At 44.6% G+C, this 22,198-nt stretch overlaps 1 protein-coding gene across 2 annotated transcripts in view; it reads right to left on the minus strand.

Moving 5' to 3' along the window:
- Nucleotides 1-22,198, minus strand: part of LOC138513422 (NAD-dependent protein deacetylase sirtuin-3-like) — a 497,025-nt gene that overhangs the window by 112,552 nt on the left and 362,275 nt on the right. For both annotated transcript variants that reach the window (XM_069628264.1, XM_069628265.1), the window contains exon 4: nt 9,217-9,449. In XM_069628264.1, the coding sequence (XP_069484365.1) occupies nt 9,217-9,449 (233 nt within the window). The remainder of the gene's footprint in view (nt 1-9,216; nt 9,450-22,198) is intronic.

Here is a 22,198-nt window from a genome sequence, read left to right on the forward strand (position 1 = left end):
GTGCTCAGAGTAAAGCTGACACATTAGGGAGATATATTTGTACAAGCACGGATAGCCCATAAGTCAGTGACTCTGGCATCGATATATGCACCAAACGTGGGACAGGACAGATTCTTAAAGGGGGTTGTGAGCAACTTGGAAAAATTCACCATCGGAGAGATAGTCTTAGCAGGGGACTTTAATATAGCATTGCACCCGGATAAGGACAGAAACGCAGGGGCTAGATCGGGAGGGCTGCCTCCCACCAGGGCACTATGGGAGATCTTCAAAGACCTGGCCCTCAGGGACGTCTGACGAGCGAAAGGGGAGAGGAAAGTGGTTTCATATGATTGTCTCATGTCTAACACACCAAATCCAGAATAGATTATGTGTGGGTGGCAGCTAGCATGCTGGGGATGGTGGAGGATGTGGAACTAAGGTCTGTGTCTCTATAAGATCACGCTCCCCTGACAAAGACTGTGTGGGCGTTGGAGCCGCATAGGGGATTGTGGGCATGGACTTTGCCCAGGGAAATACTGAAAGATCAAGTAATGGTGGAATTTTCTAGGGAGCAAAATAGACTAGTATTTCGAGAAAAACGATGATCAGGAGGTCACACAGGAGCTTATATTACTGACCATCACACACACCTGACCTCCATTACGTTTCCACAAATGGATAAAAGGCGAAGAATGAGAGCACACTGAGCGAGGCAAAGCATACGAGGAAACAGCAGTATCGAGACAGCAGCCGAACGAGAGAAGAAAGACAGCACACAAGAAGGGGATCGCAATGAGGGAAGTTCTTGACCTTTTTGACAAGGAACCGTTACTTTCCAGAATCCTCACCAAATAGAAAGTGTAAGACTAGGATATCAGGCCGAAGAATCCTGCATTGTATGTTGGAGATACCCAGGGCCCTCCTGCATCAATAATCAAGGTGGGCAGACGCGCCAGCTGCCATGGTACCGTCCTTGGCTCGAGGAACAAAGCAGCGTCAGTGAAATCAACACAGCCGGTGAGTGGGGGATACCGACACAAGACCGGTCTGTGTTGAAGCCAAGGTTGCAAGCAGCAACATTGTATGGCGAGCGCTGGAACGAACATTGTTAAAACGCGAGTGATGAGATATGCAAGTAAAGTTGAAATGCTGACGAGAGACTGAACTTTAAAAGCAAGATACAAAATCTTTTACAGAGTGGTCCAGCACCACGTGGGTGCTCAATCGAAGGTCTCCGTAAGGTGTCCAGCTGAGAAGTGGCAAAATTGAAAATGAGAAAAAGGTTATATCAAGAAGATAATGAGTAATTATAAATCAAAGTGGTCCTGTGACGGATCAAGCAAAATAACGTGCAGAGTCGAAAGTCCTTGATAAAGTCCAGAAGTTTGGAAAAGTAGATGAATCTGGTCCGAGCCCGGCAAAGGGAGACCAATTGAATGTTTTGTTTTAAAGTGGGTCTGGAGGGGGACCGGGGTGAACAGTAAATCACCCAAGAAGTTGTATATGTGAAATCCTAAGGAGAAAGGAACTTTCATGTTTGTCATGTTGCACGAGGCCCTCTGAAATAAGAGACTTTGAATGACAAAGACTTTGGCTGACAAAGAGACTTTGGCACAGAAGGCCCTGATGTTGAGGTTTTGAACTGCATCCTCTTGCTAGAGAAGCCAAAGAGTTTCCAGTGCTGAAAAGATCGGTAAGGGAAGCAAACGTTTTGAATATCCTGACATATTTCTTGAACACTTTTCTTTTGCATAACATTGTTTCCCATAGTATTTGTATTTAGAAGTAATTTAAGGAACTCATGCTGGGAACACTAAAGACAGACACAAGTGATCACAGTTCAACAGTGTTTATTGAACTTTATAATGGGTGGGATAAAAGCCTAATCTAAACCCAAATCTAAGATGGGAGCAAGCTAATTATGAGGCAGTCCTAGTGGCGTCTTGTCAAATAAAAAAGGGCCTATACTAAAAAAAAACTATTGCCAATTCCTTACTGTTAAATTACAAAAAGGAATGCGGGATAATGTTCATCAGAAAAGAAAGAAGTGTTCACAAAAATGAAAGTCAGGATGGCAACGCTGGGTCTCCCTTGCCCACGTTTGAAGCAAGAGACAAGGTGGGACTCTGAAGCACAGCACTCTCCTTGGCCTCGTCAGCACGAGGTTCACAGTTCAGTTTAGCAATAATTAGTCTCCTTCTTGCAAAAGCAACTTGCCTTAGAAGGCTGGCTGATTCAACGAAACAAAACAGAAGTAAAAAGTTACTTCGGTACTTCTTATACCTTCACTCTTGTACCCAAGTGAGCAAGCTCAGACTGGTTGCGATTGCCAGTTGGACTATACATGGGTTTAGCCACATATTGCATACACAGGGCTCTATGCCCCTCCGGACAAACTTCGATATTGTTATGCTACAAGAGACGTGGCTCGACTGTCCTCTCCAGGTAGAGGGATACCACGTTCATCATATCGTGGCTAAAAAGGGTGCTAGGGGTAGACCATTTGGGGTCCTTATAATTTGTGTTCAATGTAACTTTTGCTCCCACCCGGTGGTGCCCCCCTCGGCAGAGGAAAATGTGATGGTTGTGGAGGTGGGCAGGAGGAAAGTGTTAACGAACGAAAAATACAGGTCATAAATAAATGTGTATGTACCCCCTAGTATCAAAGCTTTGAATGAGACATGCCAACATTGAAGATATCCTGTTGCTAGGTGAAGGGATATCGGTTGCGTATCCGATTACTTTAGGTGGGGGATCTAAATGCTAGGGGCATGGACGACAAGTTATGTGATACCTACAGTAAAGGGACACAAAAGTGTGTGATTTACAATACAAAGGGTAGACTTTGGGTTGCTTTTCTGCGACAATGGGATTTATAAATGTTAAATGGCAGGACCAAGGGAGACATCCAGGAAACTTTACTAGGGGGGGGAATGATTGTGAGGTTACCTTAGACTATCTCTTCGTAAATAATGCCTGCTTATCGATGGCCGAAGAGCTAAAGGTCGTCCCCATTGAGTTTAGTGACCATAATGGGTTGACACTCGCGATCAATTTGCAACACACTAGATTCAACAGGAGTGGTTGTACCGGCATACATACTAATCAAGCTGGCAATTGCATTCGCTGGTCGGCAAAGCACCTACACAAGATGGATACGAGGATCTCTGGGCTCAGAGATGAGGACATAGATGCCATTAGCACTATAAGCTGTAACGAGATAGAGGAATGGGTTAGTGAATTGACCTCTAAACTTGACATTGGTAGCCAATCCAGTCAGGTGGTATGTCGTAAATCTTTGCACGGATTTGATGGGGCCATACAGGAGGCCAAGAGAGAAATGCATAGAGAGATATGGACATCAAGTAGACGGGGACTGTCAGACTCCGCACTGGCCTCAGGCATAAGGTACATTAAGAAAAATGATCAAAGGTGGCTTATGAGATGGAGGTGGTCTATTCGTAATGTGAGTTGGCAGAAAATGATTACGTCAGTAAGAAATGACAACCCTAGGAAGATCTGAGGCATATTGGCTGAGGCTAGGGGCGAGCGTAAGAAACTAATGTTGAATCCTATACCCCACCAGTATATATGATTGGGGTTGGCCCTTGACCTTCGAAGCGGACATACAAACCGCAATTTTGAACCATAAAAACTCTAGGACCCCGGCCCCAATGGTTTGGCCAATGTGGTGCTAAAGCAGAATGCCGCTCAGTGGTCCAGTATATTAAAAATCCTTTTTGATAAGGTATGTGCGACTCAAAGCATCCTGGTATCTTGGCAGCAGTCTGTTGTTGTCCCGGTATATAAGAAAGGAGATCGCTTATTGCCGGAGAACTACAGGCTGCTATCATTATTAGATGCAACACAGAAAACGTTCTCAAACTTTGTTCTGAAGGCACTTCAGCACTGGGTGGAGTCGTCCCAAGTACTGCAATTTATGCAGACAGGATTGCGCCCTGGCTGTTGCACGTCTCATAACCTCAGGATCTTGGATTCCCTGATCGGGGATTGGGGGGGAGGGGGGGACACTGGAGCCTGGTGGGCCCATATTATGCTACCTTTGTCGATTTTAGAGCAGCATTCGATGGGGTTAACTGTGCGAAATTGTGGGGTAAACTACTAACCTGGGGTGCCATAAAAGGCTTGTAAATGTGTTGAAAGGCCTACACTTGAATACCCAAGCTTGTGTTTGACTGAGTGAAGAGGGTGGAGTGTCAGACCCTGTTGCGATTGGTAAAGGGGTGAAACAGGGCTGCACGCTCGCACCATGGTTGTATAGCTTATATATGGCTGATCTTCCGGCCCGTCTGACACCAGGTATTGGTTGCTGTCCAAAAATAGGGGGGGGGGGGAGACTATTCCCTGCATGCCTTATGCACACAAGCTAGTCATGGTAAATTATACCAATAGCGGAGCAAAAGCAAGTTTCCATTCTCCGATTGATCATGCAGCGGAAAATGAGTTGAGTATCAACATGGGGAAGACAAAAATATTGGTAGTCTCCTCTAAAAAGGTGAAGTGCCCTAGTTGTATTACTCGTCTTGGTAAGGTGGACTACGTTATATCATATCCTTATCTAGGCTTGGATAGGAGTAGTAGTAGAGCCTATACGTATATATGGCCGGTCAAGTGGCACAGCGAGTAGAGCGCTCGCTTGGACATCCCTGCAGGACCTATTAACGCAGGTTCGAATCCCAGCGGGGCCAAACTCAGCCTTTCATCCTTGCGAGGTCGATAAATGAGCACCACACACCGTGGGTAATAATAAGCAGCGCTCAGATACCTGAGCGTTCGTAGCACTATATAAATGCCTAATTATTATTATTATTATTATAGTGGCTGCTAAGAAGGTCAAGGCACAATGCATGACCCAGCAGATTGGTAATTTTCTGAGAAATGCTGCTGGGTTTTCCCCTGGAGTGGATTATTATCTTGTACAGACAGTGCTTCTGCCCTATGATTTTATATGGGTTGGAGGCATTGATTTGCACTGGCTAGATGTTGAGGGATCCTTCGGGAGGTGTATCTTGAGGCTAAGTGCCTCGGCTACAATCGAATACATCCGGTTGGAGTTGGGGCTGGAAGGCGAGCTGCTTATCAGACGAGGACTGTTGCATATGAAAACTCATATGAAACCAAAATGTCAACTGCTTTCTTTGCTGGGCCAGAGGGTGAATCCAACCTATGGCAGAAGGGAAGAGAGATTCAACACGTTAACTGCTAACCTTTATAAGAGCACTGGATGGTGCCCCGACTTTCCTAGAGGAAACAAGCTATGGCGTCTTAAGCACATTTTTAAATGCAAAGTTAAGCAGTGGGACTGGATCAATAAACTTTGTGCTCTTGGCCTCTCTTTGTACTTATTCCTATCCTTGATATTCCATTCACCTGGTCAATCCTGAATGGCCATCTTGGTTAGAAAAAAGGTTTTGACATATGTATACTCAGAAAACACCAACATATCAAGATGCCTAAAGATTCTATAAGTATGTCCATTTCCACCCTCTTTTGATTATATCTTTCTGCACTTAGTTGAGCTACCCTGAATTCAAATTTCTTTAAAGTAAGAAATACTGACCTTCATCGTCTATCAATATTCATTTTATGGTTTGTTAGAAGTCAAAGGACATGGACCTTCCTGGGTTTAACTATTTCTCAGCGGATTCCTAGCCTGGTGATAGTAAGTGATTGAAAAAAGTGATAAGTGAAACCAAAAGACTGAAGTTATTTAGTAGACCTAGTTAACATATCTAAAAAGATGATGCTTCTGACCCTTGAGGGCAGTGTGATCTTGTAATTCTTAAGCCGGAGCTTGGCCTGTGGAGCTGGAAGAATGGATTCTTCGAATACTAATTTCATGCTCAAGATCCATTGGAAAAATCCCTATAAAATTATTATATTGTTGAAAAAAATTGTAATTCTACTAAAGCGGTCTAGCTTGTAACAGGTTAGAAAAGATGTGTACCCTCTATGTAGAAAGATAAAGCCAAAATGCAAAGGCTTGTAGAAATCACTTCTGTAGAATACGCATCACAGATGAATACAGTGTTTCATTCTTTCTGTAAGCAAGAATACAGGGACTTTACAGAAGTAAAGTCACTTGGTTATGATTTAAAGATCTACCATAATAAATATGGCGGATTAATTTAATAGAGGCAAGGACTTCTGGTTTGTACTTACTTCAGGATCAACTGTTTGTAGAATGTCACTGTTTGCTGACACGAGTTTGTGTTAAGGAATCAATATGGCTGCTTAAAATAGCGGTGATTAAAGATGACGCCATCAAGTCAAAACGTGAAGGACATCATATCTACATGGTGGGCGGTGCTTAGGCCAGGTGACCTAGATCCACTTGCACCTGCTCCCCATCTGCAAAGGAAAAGAGGCTGGAGGGCTCGTTAAGTAGGGAAAAAGATCGGCAACCAGGAAGGCACCAGGTGGGCGGGGGTTACTAAGTGGGGAAAAAGAGCGGAAACCAGGAAGGGACCAGGTGGGCGGGGCTTAGGCCAGGAGACCAAGATCCACATGCACCTGTTCCCCGTCTGCAAAGGAGAAGAGGCTGGAGGGCTCTTAAAGTAAACAAGTGTGTTGTTTCACATATGCAGCCGTCACATTTCCGATCAGAGCCATGGCACTTTGGATCTTCAGCTTGTGCCACAAGTTGCCTGCTCCTGAATTTACAACCATGTCACACCAAGGGAGGCAGTGCTAGGTCTGCTCCTGTGTTTGCTGCTGGAAGATGGTATGCACCACCCGACGGTGGTGATCTCCACTGAAACTTTGTGTCCTAGAGGTGTCCAGTGGCCATCTGGCCTGCAGAAGTCTCCACCTTTCTTTGTTTGAGTGTTCGACTGGAAGCTGTCTGGAACCAATTCTCCGATTGACAGAAATAAATCATGCGACTGAAAGTAACCTCTGGTGTCTAGACATCTAGACGAGTCGCGCAAAAAGAACGGAGACAGAAAAACAAGCATGCAACGGATTCTGGAACCTCCACAAGTTGTCTCCAGAGAATTCTGATTCAAGGGGATAGGCCTATAATACCTGTTGCTGTTCATTCCCCCTCGCCCTGCCCTCTCCTCTCCTCCCCCCAGCTCCCATAGGGTAAGAAAAGCATAAAGACCTGACCCTAACTCACTCGCACCTGACCTTTGGTGGTGGACCCTCTATCAAGAATCCCACTGGGCCTTACCTAGTGTGTTAGGATTGACTTGAGTACTTGCCTGAACAGTATCTAACTTTATGACTCGTATTAATCATAACCACGGTCAATGCACATTTCTCTATAAACCTACTGAAAGGTATCTACTTTGAAACTGGTGACATTTGGGCACAGGGTCTCAAACCATGTTAGGGTCGGACTTAAAGAGTTAGGAGAGCTGTTCTGTGATTATTCTAAAGATTGTCTATTTCTATGCATCTCATTACTTATCTGTGTTGCACTTGTCATTTTCTACTAAGGGTGAATGTATACATCCGTTTTTATAAGGTTTTGGGTGATATTGGACTAAAAAGTTTACTTGCTTAGTGTGCAATCTAAAGGCCTTATAAATAATTGTTTTTTCTATAGTTACCTGCCTAATTGGAATGACTGGTAATGCTCTGTGTGGACTTACTGTAGCCCTAGACCACTCCCACACCCTCCCTGAGCCCAAGCCTCGTCACTCGGCTACCAAACCTGGATTGTGTTTGGCTAACCTCTTAGTGTCTTCTATTTTCACCATACTAGGGTGGCCTCCCAAAATCCTCCATCCAGGATTTTGGAAATCGCTCTCAACAATGACGACTTGGGGATATAAGGTGGCCCGTTTGGGGAATCCCCTGTTTATCACCTCCCAGGAGCTCTTCATGCAGTTGGTGGGCATTGTTATCCCCCAGCCCGCTTATGTCTGATAGAAGGGTCAGCTTGTGTCATTTATTCACATTATGTAGCATTTGTAAAGCGATCACAAGCCATGTGCATGGCTGCAAAGCACTGATAAGACGATCATGTGGTATTCTGGAGGATTACAGCATTACCTTTTACTAATTTACCCCACTCCCCCTTGCTTTACAGATCCGCCAGAGCACCAAGAAACCACACCGGTAGCAACAGTGCCTGGTACAAGAACCTTTAACATAACATAACACATAATTAAGTAATGCATTAGATAACCAGCAAGTGCATTAGCAGAGACGACCAGACAACTTTAATATTAGTAAAATCGTAGTTGCTATATTCCAGGTTCCCGGATATTCGGGCAAATCTGACTGAATGCATGAGGAGTTGCAAATCCACAAACATAAGCAAGCTATGTGACGATGTGTAAAAGTGATGCGTGCAAACTGTTTATATAGCATCCAAATATCACAGTGCAGCCGTTTGCAGCTGCATACAAAGACAATAATTCCACTCAATACACACATTGTTCTTTGTTACACAAGTCACACTGTAACCAACATGGTGTTACAAGGCATACTCGCACAGCACAATATAACCTAGTATACCATGGCATAATGTATCTGGGCATAGCACTCAAAAGCTTCTAGACTTGTGTAGTCAAATAGAAGTCTAATACAATGGTTTGCAGTTGTGGCGGTATACAAGTGCTTTATTACAGAAATACAAGAACAAGGATTCCCACAACACATACTGAAAGGCTAGATATTCACTCATCAAAGGAGCAGCCTTAGAATCATTATGACATATACCCTACCATCACATCTGAATTCGTTGTGCACATGCGGAGGATCAAAAATCTTTTAAAAGTTTGAGGATAGCAAAATGTAATTTAACAGTCTGTGGCCACTTTAACAAAGATGGCCAAGTAGTATGGAGAAAAGTTAACCTATCTCAAGGCAAGAAGAGCAGCTGAAGTCGCACTTATCCATCAAGAACCTGATGCCCAAAACAATGGAAATCTGCAAGTCCATTTCTTGGCAACAATTGGATTGGAATAGATCAGGTCTGAAAAATGTACTCCAGCATCCAAATGTACCCAGACATTTCGTACAGGCCATGCAAAGACTAAGATAGATCACAATCGTCTCCATCAAGGAAGAGGAAAATCTATCCAACAATACATGCAATGTCCAGAAGGCTTAGATGGCGGCTTGTCATTGTTCAATGATGGGATTGGAAGCCTCATTATTCATAACTTACCCAAAAAGTACTACAATGCCAGCATGCACAGTCCAAACATACTACTGGGTGGTTTGAAACACACAAACACCACATATGAAAAAAATACTTACTTCTTTCAAGGCCATCAATATTCTGAGTGTACAATCTCAGCAAGCATCCCTTTTCATGCAGCATTCGGACAAAGTAATGCACATAATTGGGCTTGTACTTCCCAGGATACAATTCCTTAGCCAGTGAAAAGAAAGGCCTTGGATTATTGGTAAAATAGTTGATGTCGAAAATAGCTTCTGGGTATGGAATGTTGTATTGCACTAAATTGTCATAAAGTCCAGTTCCTGGTGTCCTGCCAAAAGAAAAAAGTAAAAGAAAATTGCTCAGTAGTTATTGTTTAACTGATTGTTTCACCTTTTACAAAAAACTAAGTCTTTGCACTCAAAAATAAAAAAATCAAATAAATGTAAGCATGGTTATATAGAGGATTTTGCTGTGACTGGCAATAATCTGATGTATATCACTGTCACATTGGACTAGGGACCAAGAAAGACTAACTATTAAGTTTACCAGGTTTAAGTAAGGGATATATGCAAATGGGGGGCCAACTCCAGAGTAAACAGTCTTATTCCCAAATCAAAAAAGTAAAGCATTCCAAATGTTTCAGTTCCAAATGGGCCGCAAGGCCTTCCCTAATCCATGGAAGTAGTCAGTTGCGGTCCTCACAGAGTCCAAATAGGTTTACATCCTCCCTAGTTAAGAGTTTCTGGAGTCCCAAACCCCAAGGGTTAACTTGACAGTGTAGTACTTCTAGCAGGCAGGAAAGTTGCGCTAGTCGTCTGAGGAAAGCCAGTACAGACTAAGAGGGGGCCCTTTGGGCCCATCCGGTCTGCTTCTTCCCTTTTCTCCTCTACTCCGGCCATAACTGTACTGGTCTACTACTCTTCCTACTCCCTCCTTCTGGTCCTGCCTAGGGCTGGCCTGTCCCCCAAGAACCTGCCTAAACTACCATTCTTCTTCAAGAATCTGGACCCTAAGTCCCTCCTTTTTATACCACCTTGTTTTCTTATGAGCCTCCATGATAGTTTTTAAATTTGTTCTTTAAATTAACATTTCTCTTTTCTTGAGTATGTATGTTTTTCATTTTTATCTATTTTGTTTTTCTGGCTGTACCCTTAACATGGGTCGTTGTGCCAGTGTTATTTTTTCCCTGTTAGCATTTCCAATCAAGGACCAGGAGCTCCATTTCAATATGGCTGCTTGGTCCACAACACACTTTCCATTAGTCCAAGGGGCTGTTACATCCCTGGGCACTGGCAGTACCGAGGCGCAGGGCCTGGACAATAAAGAGGCAGAGACAGAGGTGTTGGTCTCACAATCCCTGCTTGTGTACTGATTGTGTGAAGACTTTATACTAGCACGTGATGACGGTGCACGTTATCACGCCTTAAAGGGCTCCACATAACATTCCTCCTTTTTCATAATTGAACAAAACACATTACATTTCCTGTGCATGCATAATAAAACGGCACCACAACATTACTCATCTGTTGCATAGTCTTCCAGGTAAACCGGCCGGTGCCCAGACTCGCAAGTCGGGTACCTCCTCTCCTCTGACAGTTCTGGGGAGGCACCTACCATACTCTCAGGGTCACCAACTTCTCTCTCTGCGTCAGCCATTGCTGGTCGTTGTCGTCTGGCGCACTCTCATGCCAGTCCCTTCTCATTTCTTGCTCTGCACTGCTCATGAGAAGAGGTCCATCACTGGGGATCGGGGCGCTCGCCATCTTCTGAAAGAAGCTGAAGTTCCGGGTAATGGTCCAGATGCCGTCCGAGGCTGTCACCATGGACCCCTTGAGATCAACAACTTGGAGAAGCTGTGGCTCGTACGTGACGGATAGCTTCCCGGTGGGATGTTGTGACCGTACCAATACTCTGTCTGCCAGTGCCACTGGGTATTCGTGAAGGTGTCTTCTCTGGGTCTCTCAATCACCGAGTCTTTCTCCGTCTTCCCGCAACCCGTCATTGTTGATGGTCTCAGGTGATCTCCACCCATTGTCGGCAATGAGACCTCGAGGGCAAGCTTTTAAAGAGGGCTTCAGCTGGCGCCACCCCTGCATGCACGAAGCGTTCCGCCTAGCCGTTGACACGAGGCCACAATGGGGTGACCATCCTGGGATGCACACACCTCTCTTCCAGGAAATCTTGGAACCCACTGCTGTGAAATGGGGGCCTGTTGTCAGAGCAGAGTACGCTGGGGAACCCATGGCTGGTAAATACTTTTTCCAAGAGGGGAAGTGAGTGGGCACCACTTGGTAGTTAATCCACATTTCTCAAGTGTTGAAAAATTGTAGACAAAAAAATGACTTGTTCAAACAATTTGTATTCAAAAATGTATAAAGGAGCTGGCTGTGATGAGTTTGGAGACACCCAAACTCAAAATACATGTGAAGCAGGAGACCAAATGAAATACTGGGTCACACAGCCGCTCTCCATATAACCCAGTCTGGGTATGTGTGTAATCAAAATTATTAAAAGTTCGGCTTGAAGGTAAAAGGGGATACCTTTAGCTGAAAAAAATGACAAAAACATTGAGCCTCAGTAGTTTTTCAAATCCATTTTATCCAAAATAATCTCAAGAGTGAGAAGTCACTAATGTTTTCTCAGTGAGGAAGGATTTGCCACAATCGTTTTATCAATCAGACCAAATTGCCAATGCATTTCGGAAATAGATTTCCTTCGTCAGGGCCAGTCTAAAGATAATACATACAAGATCAGAAATAGAAAGAACAATTTGTGTAAAGCAACATATTAGTGTCATGAAATATTGAAGTAAAGTCAAAAACATACCATTCAGTTGTTTTCAAAAGTAGGAGAGGGAGGAGGGAACAAGGGAAAAAAATTAAATAAATTGATAATGAGGCCATGTTTGTAGATATTAAATAATAAAACCAAATCAGGAAAAAATATACCTGAAATAGGTAAATTGCATGCAGACTATGTGGCACGATATGCTCATGGAGGCCATGTAGAAATCACAAGCTGTCTTTTCTTAGTGACAGAAATCAGCGCTGAACAACAGCCTGCAATGAATAGGCTGTAACCAGAAAAAATATGTTGTAGTGAAGTGTTTGAAATCCGTGTTTGTGAATGAAAAAATAGAGTTGGGAAGAAAGCTCACCGTGCATAACACGGGAGTGGAGAAGTTCTCCTGTTGCCGGCTCGAGCGGGTATGCGGCTGTTGCATCGAAGCGCTGCCAAGGCAACGCTTCCTTTATATGACACGTGACCGCAATGCGACCTGAGTGGGCGCGCGGTCGTAATGGGCCTCTGCAATCAAGCCTTAGGGCTTGATTTAGATAGATTTAATTATTAATCTGCCCTCATGTGGCCTAAAGGGAAATTGTGATGTAATAAAAAGAACAAACGGAAAAATTAAATTAAATGGAAATAAAAGAATTACTATACCAGGGTAAATAACAATAGTAAGTGATGACATGTAAAAATAAATACACGTATATAGTGACAAATGAAAACATATGCATTGAGATAAATCACAATATTAATTCTGCTGCCGTTGGTGACATTGAGCGGTACCTACGGTCATGGACAAAAGGTCCAAGACACGCAGCAGTGACAGGGAGAGGTATGGTCCAATAGCACCCAAAAAGCTTTTCAAATATACATCTGATAACACCAGCAGCTCTGAATCAGACATCCAGAGAGACTCTGAAACACCAACAGAACAGACAACAGATAATCCAAACCAAACAACTGGTCCCTTAGCACAAGCACCTTCCTCTTCGGCTTTTTTAGGCGCTCGCCCAAAAGAACCCGCAGGGGGAGGAGTAAACCAAAGGAACAAACCTCAAACGAGACTTCAGCTAAGGAAAACTTAGTTATCAACATATCTAATTGAACACTGAGCAAGTCAGAGGAGGACACTCTACAGAAAGGTCTGAGCTTCGTACCCACCTACGGAACTACTCTGATACAAAAATTGAACTATACAAGTTTGTCAGAAAACTTAAGTTTAAGGTCTTCTTTGAAGAATTAGATCAGGAATTCAGAGCAAAGAGTGGGTTTGTACCACCCATCCGACCTAGAACGAATTAGTTACAAAACTCCACCACACATGAATCTGAAACCCCATGAAATGAGACTTATCAAGGATCTGTACATGGATAAAAATATAACTATCCGCCCTGCCGATAAAGGGGGTGCGTTAGTTACTCAGAACACGATTGATTATGACATGGAAAGTACTAGACAACTTCAAGACAGAACAATATATGCCACTCTGGACCATGACCCAACTATCACAATAAAACAGAATCTAAAGATTCTATTGGATAAAGCTTTTGAGCTAGAATGGATCAATGAACACACACAGAAGTTCCTGTCCAACAGTCACCCCAGGATTCCGAACTTTTATACATTACCAAAGATCCATAAAGACATCATTAAACCATCAGGAAGACCGATAGTTGCAGGTATGGAGAGTATTAACCAACCGTTAGGCATCTACATTGATTTCTTCCTACAGCCTCTAACTCAAAAAACCTACATACACTTGTGACACCACTCATTTCCTGCAAAAACTCAATTCCACAACTCTTCAACAGGATGACCTTATGTTTACTATTGATGTCAGAAGTCTTTCTACTTCTATACCACATGACCTTGGGATGGAATCGCTTGAATGGCTACTACTACAAACATCTGAAATCTGTGCACAGAAATAATTCATACTTGCCCTTTTACCGTTCATTGCAGAAAACTCTTACTTCCAATACTGCAACCAGATCTACTTAGAGACCTCAGGAACATCAATGGGGGCCACTATGGCACCCGGGGGCCACTATGGCACCCACATATGCCAACTGTTTCATGTACAAGTTTGAGATGGACAATGTACTAAACAAACAGGAATGGAACAAAGACATACATTTATGGACAAGCTATATTGATGACATTTTTGGGGTATTGAGAGGCACCAGGGGAGCTTTTGATGCCTTCTTTGAATACCTGAATAACATAGATCAACGTATCCAGTTTACAAGAGAATTCTCGTATGACAATCACTTTTCTGGACGTTCAAATCAAAAAGCAAACAACTGGCTACAGTACTTCATTGTTCCGCAAGCCAACTGATCGCTATAACCTTTTACACCGTCTAAGCTTCCACCAGCCTAGTTTGCTTAGAAATCTCCCATATAGCCAAATGTTATGGGTCAAAAAGATCGTGAGTGATCCAGAGGATTGTATAGCTCAACAACTTGCAATGAAAGAAAAATTTCTAGCACGAGGTTACAAACAAGGAGAACTCGACACTGCATCCACTAGGGTTAGCACCCTGACACGCGAGACCCTACTGTCTACACAAAATTCTAAAAACAAGAGGGAACTCAAATCACCAGTGTATGTATCCAAATTCTCAATCCAAAGCAACAAGATTAAAAAAACCATCAAAAAACAATGGGGAATTTTCAAAAATGACAGGGTACAAAATCTGTTTAGTGAGCTACCTGCATTTGCCTACCAGCGCAGTAGGACTCTCAGAGACGAATTGGTACACACAAGACCGCCCCTCAAAGAGCCCATAACTCAACGAACTGGAACATTCCCCTGTCTCCATTGTATTAACTGTAATTCAATAATCAAGCGTAATGTCATTAACCATCCCAGAACATGGAAGAAGATTCTCCTCAAAACCTATGAAACCTGCGATAGCACCAACACTATTTATGGCATCAAGTGCCCGTGAGGAAAATTCTATGTGGGCCAATCATCAAGAATGGCTAAAACAAGGTGGAATGAACACCGGTCTTGCATCCGGAGCACAAACATGAACTCGGCGGTAGCACGCCACCGGGTTGAAAATGGACATAACCTGAGACAGATCAGATTTCTGATTCTGGAAGTACTTACAAAAAACAATCCACATGAAGATTTGAGCCAGCGGCTCAACCGCAGAGAGACTTTTTGGATTCACAAACTGGGTAGTGTAACCCCCAATGGAATCAATGAAGAAATTAATTATCATGGTTTCTTATAAACTTGCATTTTGACTGCTTTGATTGTTCCTTGCTATCATTGTCAACACAATTTTAGCTTCTCACATGTAGCCCTTGTACCATGTAATGTTGTACCCATGTACCACCCTGCTGTAATTCCTGGACACTAGGTCTGGGACCCAAGGTGCCATCTTCAACGGCACCACACACAGCAGTGGTATACACTAATGCGCAAGTTAGACATAAATATTTACTTTATGTAATTACTGCACGTCATGGACACCCAATGTCACTGCTGCGCATCTTGGACCTTTTGTCCATGACCGTAGGTACCGCTCAATGATGTCACCGACGGCAGCAGAATTAATATTGTGATTTATCTCAATGCATGTGTTTTCATTTGTCACTATATACGTGTATTTATTTGTACATGTCATCACTTACTATTGTTATTTACCCCGGCATAGTATTTCTTTTATTTCCGTTTAATTTCATTTTTCCGTTTGTTCTTTTTATTACATCACAATTTCCCTTTAGGCCACATGAGGGCAGATAAATAATTAAATCTATCTAAATCAAGCCCTATGGCTTGATTGCTGAGGCACATTACGACCGCGAGCCCACTCGGGTCGCATTGCGGTCACGTGTCATATAAAGGAAGCGTTGCCTTGGCAGCGCTTCGATGCAACAGCCGCATACCCGCTCGAGCCGGCAACAGGAGAACTTCTCCACTCCCGTGTTATGCACGGTAAGCTTTCTTCCCAACTCTATTTTTTCATTCACAAACACGGATTTCAAACACTTCACTACAACGTATTTTTTCTGGTTACAGCCTATTCATTGCAGGCTGTTGTTCAGTGCTGATTTCTGTCACTAAGGAAAGACAGCTTGTGATTTCTACATGGCATCCATGAGCATATCGTGCCACATACTCTGCATCCAACTTAACTATTTCAGGTATATTTTTTCCTGATTTGGTTTTATTATTTAATATCTACAAACATGTCCTCATTATCAATTTATTTATTTAAGTTTTTCCCCTTGTTCCCTCCTCACTCTCCTACTTTTGAAAACTACAACTGAATGGTATGTTTTTGACTTTATTTCAATATTTCATGACACTAATATGTTCCTTTACACAAATTGTTCTATTTTTGATCTTGTATGTATTATCTTTAGACTGGCCCTGACGAAGGAAACTTATTTCCGAAATGCATTGGCAATTTGGTCTGATTGATAAAACGATTGTGGCAAATCCTTCCTCACTAAGAAAACATTAGTGACTTCTCACTCTTGAGATTATTTTGGATAAAATGGATTTGAAAAACTACTGAAGCTCAATGTTTTTGTCATTTTTTTCAACTAAAGATATCCCCTTTTACCTTCAAGCCGAACTTTTAATAATTTTGATTAAATACATAACCAGACTGGGCTCTATAGAGAGCAGCTGTGTGACCCAGTATTTCACTCGGTCTCCTGCTTCACAAATACTTTTTCCAATGCAGGGATCACGTCCTGGAAGGACGTTCAAGGCACAAATTTGACCTCCGAGTAGCGGGATCGCTCGGCCATGTAAGGAAGGCATGGTATCAAACAATGAAGACAGACACAAGTGATCAAAGTTCAAGGGTGTTTATTAAACTTCAATGGATTGATAGAACGCCTATCTAAACCTAAATCTAGGGATGGGAGCAAGCTACAAACATCAAATAATAACGCAGTCCTAGTGGCGTCTTTGTCAAAATAAAAGGGCCTATACTAATAAAGCTATTGCCAATCCTTACTTCTAAATATAAAAGGGTGTGGGACAATTGTGTATGCAAAAAGGAAATTGTTCAAGGCAGCACGTTGAGCTTCACACACTCTGGATCCTTGGCCATGAGGAAACAGTTCAAAACACAGGTCTCAAGGGCTTCTGCCAAAGCCTCTTTTCCATTAACAATGTCTTACTGAAGAGAGCCCGTCGTAATAAACAAATATAAAAGTTCCATTCTTCTCAGGATTTTCACATGTACAAGTTCTCACTTTCAATCTTCATCATGGGTTTTCCTCCTTTAGGCTTGGACCCCTTTTTACCACAATGTTTACTCTTGGTCTCCCTCGTTCAGGCTCGGACTATGGAGCTCCCTCGTTTGGGTTTGGATCATGGATCTCCCTCGTTCAGGTTCGGATCCCTTTAGCACAATATTCACATTTGGTCTCCCTCGTTCTAGCTTGGATCATGGATCGCCCTCATTCGGGCTCGGATCCCTTTAGCACAATATTCACATTTGGTCTCCCTCGTTCAGGCTCGGACCATATTTTACTTTCTACGTTTTCTTCGTGATATCGAAGACTTTTGAATATGCGATGGGTTTTGCTCAAAACGTCATAGGACCACTTTGATTCACTCACACAATGTTTGTATCAACCTTCTACTTTCGTTTCTCACTTCTTGACGGGATACCTTACAGAGACCTTCAATTGAGCATGTTTGTGGTGCTGGATCACTGTCAATTGTATCGTATCTTTCCTTCTCATGTTCAAACATTCATTAGTAGTTTAGCTTTTACTCGTGTCTTTCATCACGCGTGTTTAACAATGTTTGTTCCTGCGCTCCTTATACAATGTTGCCGCTTCCGACCTTGACTTCAACAAAGACCGGTCTTGCTTCGGTCTGCCCAACTCACCAGCTTGATCTCTCTGGTACTACTTTGTTCATGGAGCCACAGACAATACCACAGCAGCTGCTGCTCCTGCCCACTTTGGTCAGTTACGCGGGAGTGCATCTGATATCTCCGACACACAATACAGGATTCTTCAGTCTGGTTTCCTGGTCTTACGCTTTCCCCGTCAAAGGTTTTCTTGAAAGTAACGGTTTCTTGTCGAAAAGGTCAAGGGTATTTCCCTCCTTGCGAACCCTTGTGGATTGCCGTCTTTCTCCCCTCATCCAGCTGCTGATTCGAAACTGCTGTTCCTTGGTATGCTTTGCCTCGCTCAGAATGTGTTTTCATGCTCCGCCTTTTATCTGTGTGGGGAAGTTTAATGGAAGTCAGGTGTGAGTAATTGCCAGTAATTGCCTGACCTCACCAGACCAATGTAGTGGGACATGTCAGGTATACTGCTCAGGTGTTAGTCTGTTATCTCCCAGAGCGGGTTGTCGGTGTGTAAGTGTTCGTGCAGGGGGAGAGGGTGGGAGGAAGTGTTCCCATATCTCCTACCTGGTAGGATGGGAAAAAGGTGTTATAGGGAGGGATACAGCATCTCGCCATCCGGTGTCCCACTCCCGCTCTCCGAAGACCCCTCACCTAGGTGATCCTCCCGCACTGGTCCACCCCCAGGAAGTGGATCCAAAAGCGATAGCCGTCTCCTGTCCACCTGGATGACAGATCCCTGGGGACCAGCAGGTGAGACACCTGGTTTTTCACAGCCACCACAACCAAGAAGTGAGGGACTCTGTGAGTGGAGCCAAAGTCTGCATGTATTGTCTCCCATTGTGCTTCACTCCTCTCCATGCACTCGATGCAAGACTCAGTGTGTTTGGGGGTGGCCGCCTGGCACCATATGTATACACTCTCACAAATTCTTCAAGTTTCTCTTCTAGAGTCAGGAACCACAACTTGAGGCGAAGCCAGGCCTTAGATTTACAACTCCCTGATGCTCATGGTGAGCCAGTTGTAGGACTCTGCACTAGCAATGTCGGCACTACCATTCTGGAGCTTAGTAGGAGTCCAACCTCCGTGCAGGTTAGTTCATGTAGCACACACTACAAGTGAATCAGGGTGGTTTTAGCCTTTTGGATGCGTTTGTCAAGGTATCATGTAATAATGTTGCCATGAAAAAAGTCGTCAGGTTGGCAACTTTTTAAATAAATGCATTAATGATGCACCTTCCAGGCTAACAAATACTTTCCCCAAATATTCTAGGACTGGAGGTAATAATATATAATTATTTGGAATATTTGGGGAAAGAATTTTGGTAGCCAGGAAAAAGTCGCCAGAACCCATCGACTTTTTCACAGTCACATTATTACATGGAACCGTTTGTCAAGGCTCCCTAGGATGTTTTTCCACTCTCCTTGCGGCATGGCGTCTCGCAATAGGTTGAAGCACTCATCCTGCTCCGACACTCAATCAACTCCTTCACTTCCATTGAGTTTGGATGGTCCCAGCTGTACAAATTCTTCAGTCTCCACAGCACCCTCATCCTGGACAGGTGACCTCTGGGTATGGTGTCGAGTCAGGTAGTCAGCAGCATTTCCCGTGCCTCGCCAGTACACAAGGGTTACACTATACCCCTGCAGTGCCAGAAGCCATTTTTCAATCCTGGCTGGGGGCTTTGCAGACGGTCCGGACATGATGGGAAGGAGCGACTTGTGATCAGTCACTAACCGCACTGACTTGCCAAAGATATACATGTGGTAGTGACGAATTACCAGATTACTCACCGTAGTGACCACCTTACTCCTAGTCCATAGTCCCCTTTCCTCCATACTTGTGGGACATCTCTCCGTCCTGTGGGACGGGACCGGAGCACTTTGTAAAAAGCATCCAAATTTTCTTCAAAAATGTGTCCCTCCTCTCTTTCCTGCGCAGGGCCCGGCACATGGCCGTAACCCCGCCCACCTTGGCTCCGCCCTGCGCATCGGCCATCAGTCCTTTTCTATCGCCGGGTCAAAGACCCATTAGCAATAACAGAGGAACCTTATTAGAAGGGACGGTGGGCAGGCGTATGGAGGAAAGGGGACTATGAACTAGGAGTAAGGTGGTCACTATGGTGAGTAACCTGGTAATACTCCTACATCCCGTCCCCTTTCCTCCATACTTGTGGGAGATTCCCAAGCACTCCTTACAGGAACTACGGGTGGATGGAAATACCCTTTACTGAAACAGGTTCTTCAGCACAGCCTGACCAAACTGAGTGTCAGCTCTAGAGCTGTTTTCGAGACAGTAATGTTTACAGAAAGAAGATGGGGAGGCCCAAGTAGATGCCCTAGCGATGGACTCCCAGGGAACATATTTCTGAAAACCAACTGCGGCTGCCTTGCCACGCACCAGGTGTGCATTGATACCTTTAGGAGGTTTCAGCCCCTGGACGGTGAAAGACTCCGTGATGCAGGCGGCAATCCACCTGGAAATAGTTGCCTTAGACGCCAGCTTGCCCTGAGGGTTACCGAAGGTCACAAAAAGTTGAGAACTGCTAAGCTCAGAAGTCCTTTCCAGGTAGAATTTAAGAGCTCTTCGGACATCAAGACAGTGTAAAACTCTTTCAGCCTCTGAGGCCGGGTTCGGAAAAAAGACCGGAAGGGAGATCGACTGATTCAGATGGAATTCGGTCACTACCTTCGGTAGGAAAGCCGGGTTTGTCCGAAGGACTACCTTGTCCTTGTGGAAGACCAAGAAAGGATGCTCCACCGACAATGCCTGGAGCTCACTCACTCACTCTCCTTGCCGACATAACGGCGACCAGAAAGGACACTTTCCAAGACAAGTACTTGAGGTCTACCGTAGCCATTGGTTCAAAGGATTATGGCACAGCGCCGTCAGGACTACATTTAGGTCCCATGGCGGGTGCGGATTACGAACCGGAGGGTAGAGGCGTGTCAAGCCAGCAAAATGCCTCTTCACCACTGGGTTAGTTAGAGAATAAGAACAAAGGTCTGTAGAAAGGTAAGCGGAAACCACTGAGAGAGGTCCTGCATGACAGAACATGAACCCCTGACTCTGCTAGGGAGTACACGAAGGACAGCACCGTGTCAATCGTGGCCACCCTCGGATCCAACTTCTTCTCCAAACACCAATGACAGACCCTGAGCCATTTACTCCTGTATTGAGATCTGGTAGAGGGTTTCCTGGCTGCCTGGATAATGCGCATGTTATCCGCAGACAAACTCAGATGCTCTAAAGACTTGAACTCAGGCATCATGCCGCCAAGCTGAGCGATTGTGGGGAGGGGTGCCACATCTGTTGTTCCCCCTGGTGAAGAAGATCGGGAGTTACTGGTAACCTGATCGGCGGAGACACCGACAGGTGTTGAAGTTCTGAGAACCAAAACCTGGCTGGCCACCACGGGGCTATCAGTAGAAGGGAACAGTTCACAGAGTTCTTCAACTTCCAAATTGCACGGTGAACTAGAGGCAGAGGCCGGAAGGTGTAAGCTCTCATGTTGTGCCATGTAATCTCGAGAGCATCCCTCAGAGAGGAGGCTCCCAGCCCCCCTCTGGAGGCATACTGAGGAAGTTTCTTGTTCACCGCCGTGGCGAAGAGGTCCACCTCCGGTGTGCCCCCACGCGAGAAAATCCATAATAGGACCTCCGCCTTCAACTCCCACTCGTAGCTGACCACTGCCCGCCGGCTGAGGGCATCCGCTGTGACATTCAGCTGGCCCGGGATGTGCACTGCAAGCAGCCAGACACCATGAAGCACGGCCCACTCCCAAATCTGGATGGACAGGTCCACGAGGGGGGGGGCTTCCTTCCCCCTTGCTTGTTTATGTAATATATTGATACCACATTGTCCGTTCTTATGCGGACCACCTTGTTGACAATGAGCGGTCTGAACGCCCTGAGCGCTAGGAAGATCGCCAGAAGCTCCAAATGATTTATGTGCAGGAGCTTGTCCTGAGGCGACCAGAGGTCCGAGACCTGAAGAAGATCCAACGTCGCACCCCACCCGAGGGAGGAGTCCGTCGTGATCGTCACCGTGAAACCCCACACCCCCAGACAGATTGCTGAAAGATGACCACCAATCCAGGTCCACTCTCATGGAATCCGGAATCATTATCCGCATGGAATCAGGATCCACTGCCTGACGCCATGAATTCCGAAGAGCCATCTGGGTCCGTCTCATTTTGAGACGAGCAAGAGGAAGAGGCAGTACACACGAGGCCATGAGGCCCAGAAGCCTTTGGCACCACCAGGCCAACATGATCTCCGACTGTGCAAACATCTGACACGTGGCCAACAGATCTGCCATTCTGTCCCCAGTCAGATACACTCTGCAGTCGATCGTGTTCCAACGAAAACCCAGGAAGATCAGGTCCTGTGAGACCGTCATGGAGGATTTCCGCCAGTTCACCGACAGCCCAAGATGGAACAGGAGCTGAA

Source organism: Ambystoma mexicanum, chromosome 12 (assembly GCF_040938575.1).
Source record: "Ambystoma mexicanum isolate Mex_15411 chromosome 12, UKY_AmexF1_1, whole genome shotgun sequence".
NCBI lineage: Eukaryota > Metazoa > Chordata > Amphibia > Caudata > Ambystomatidae > Ambystoma > Ambystoma mexicanum.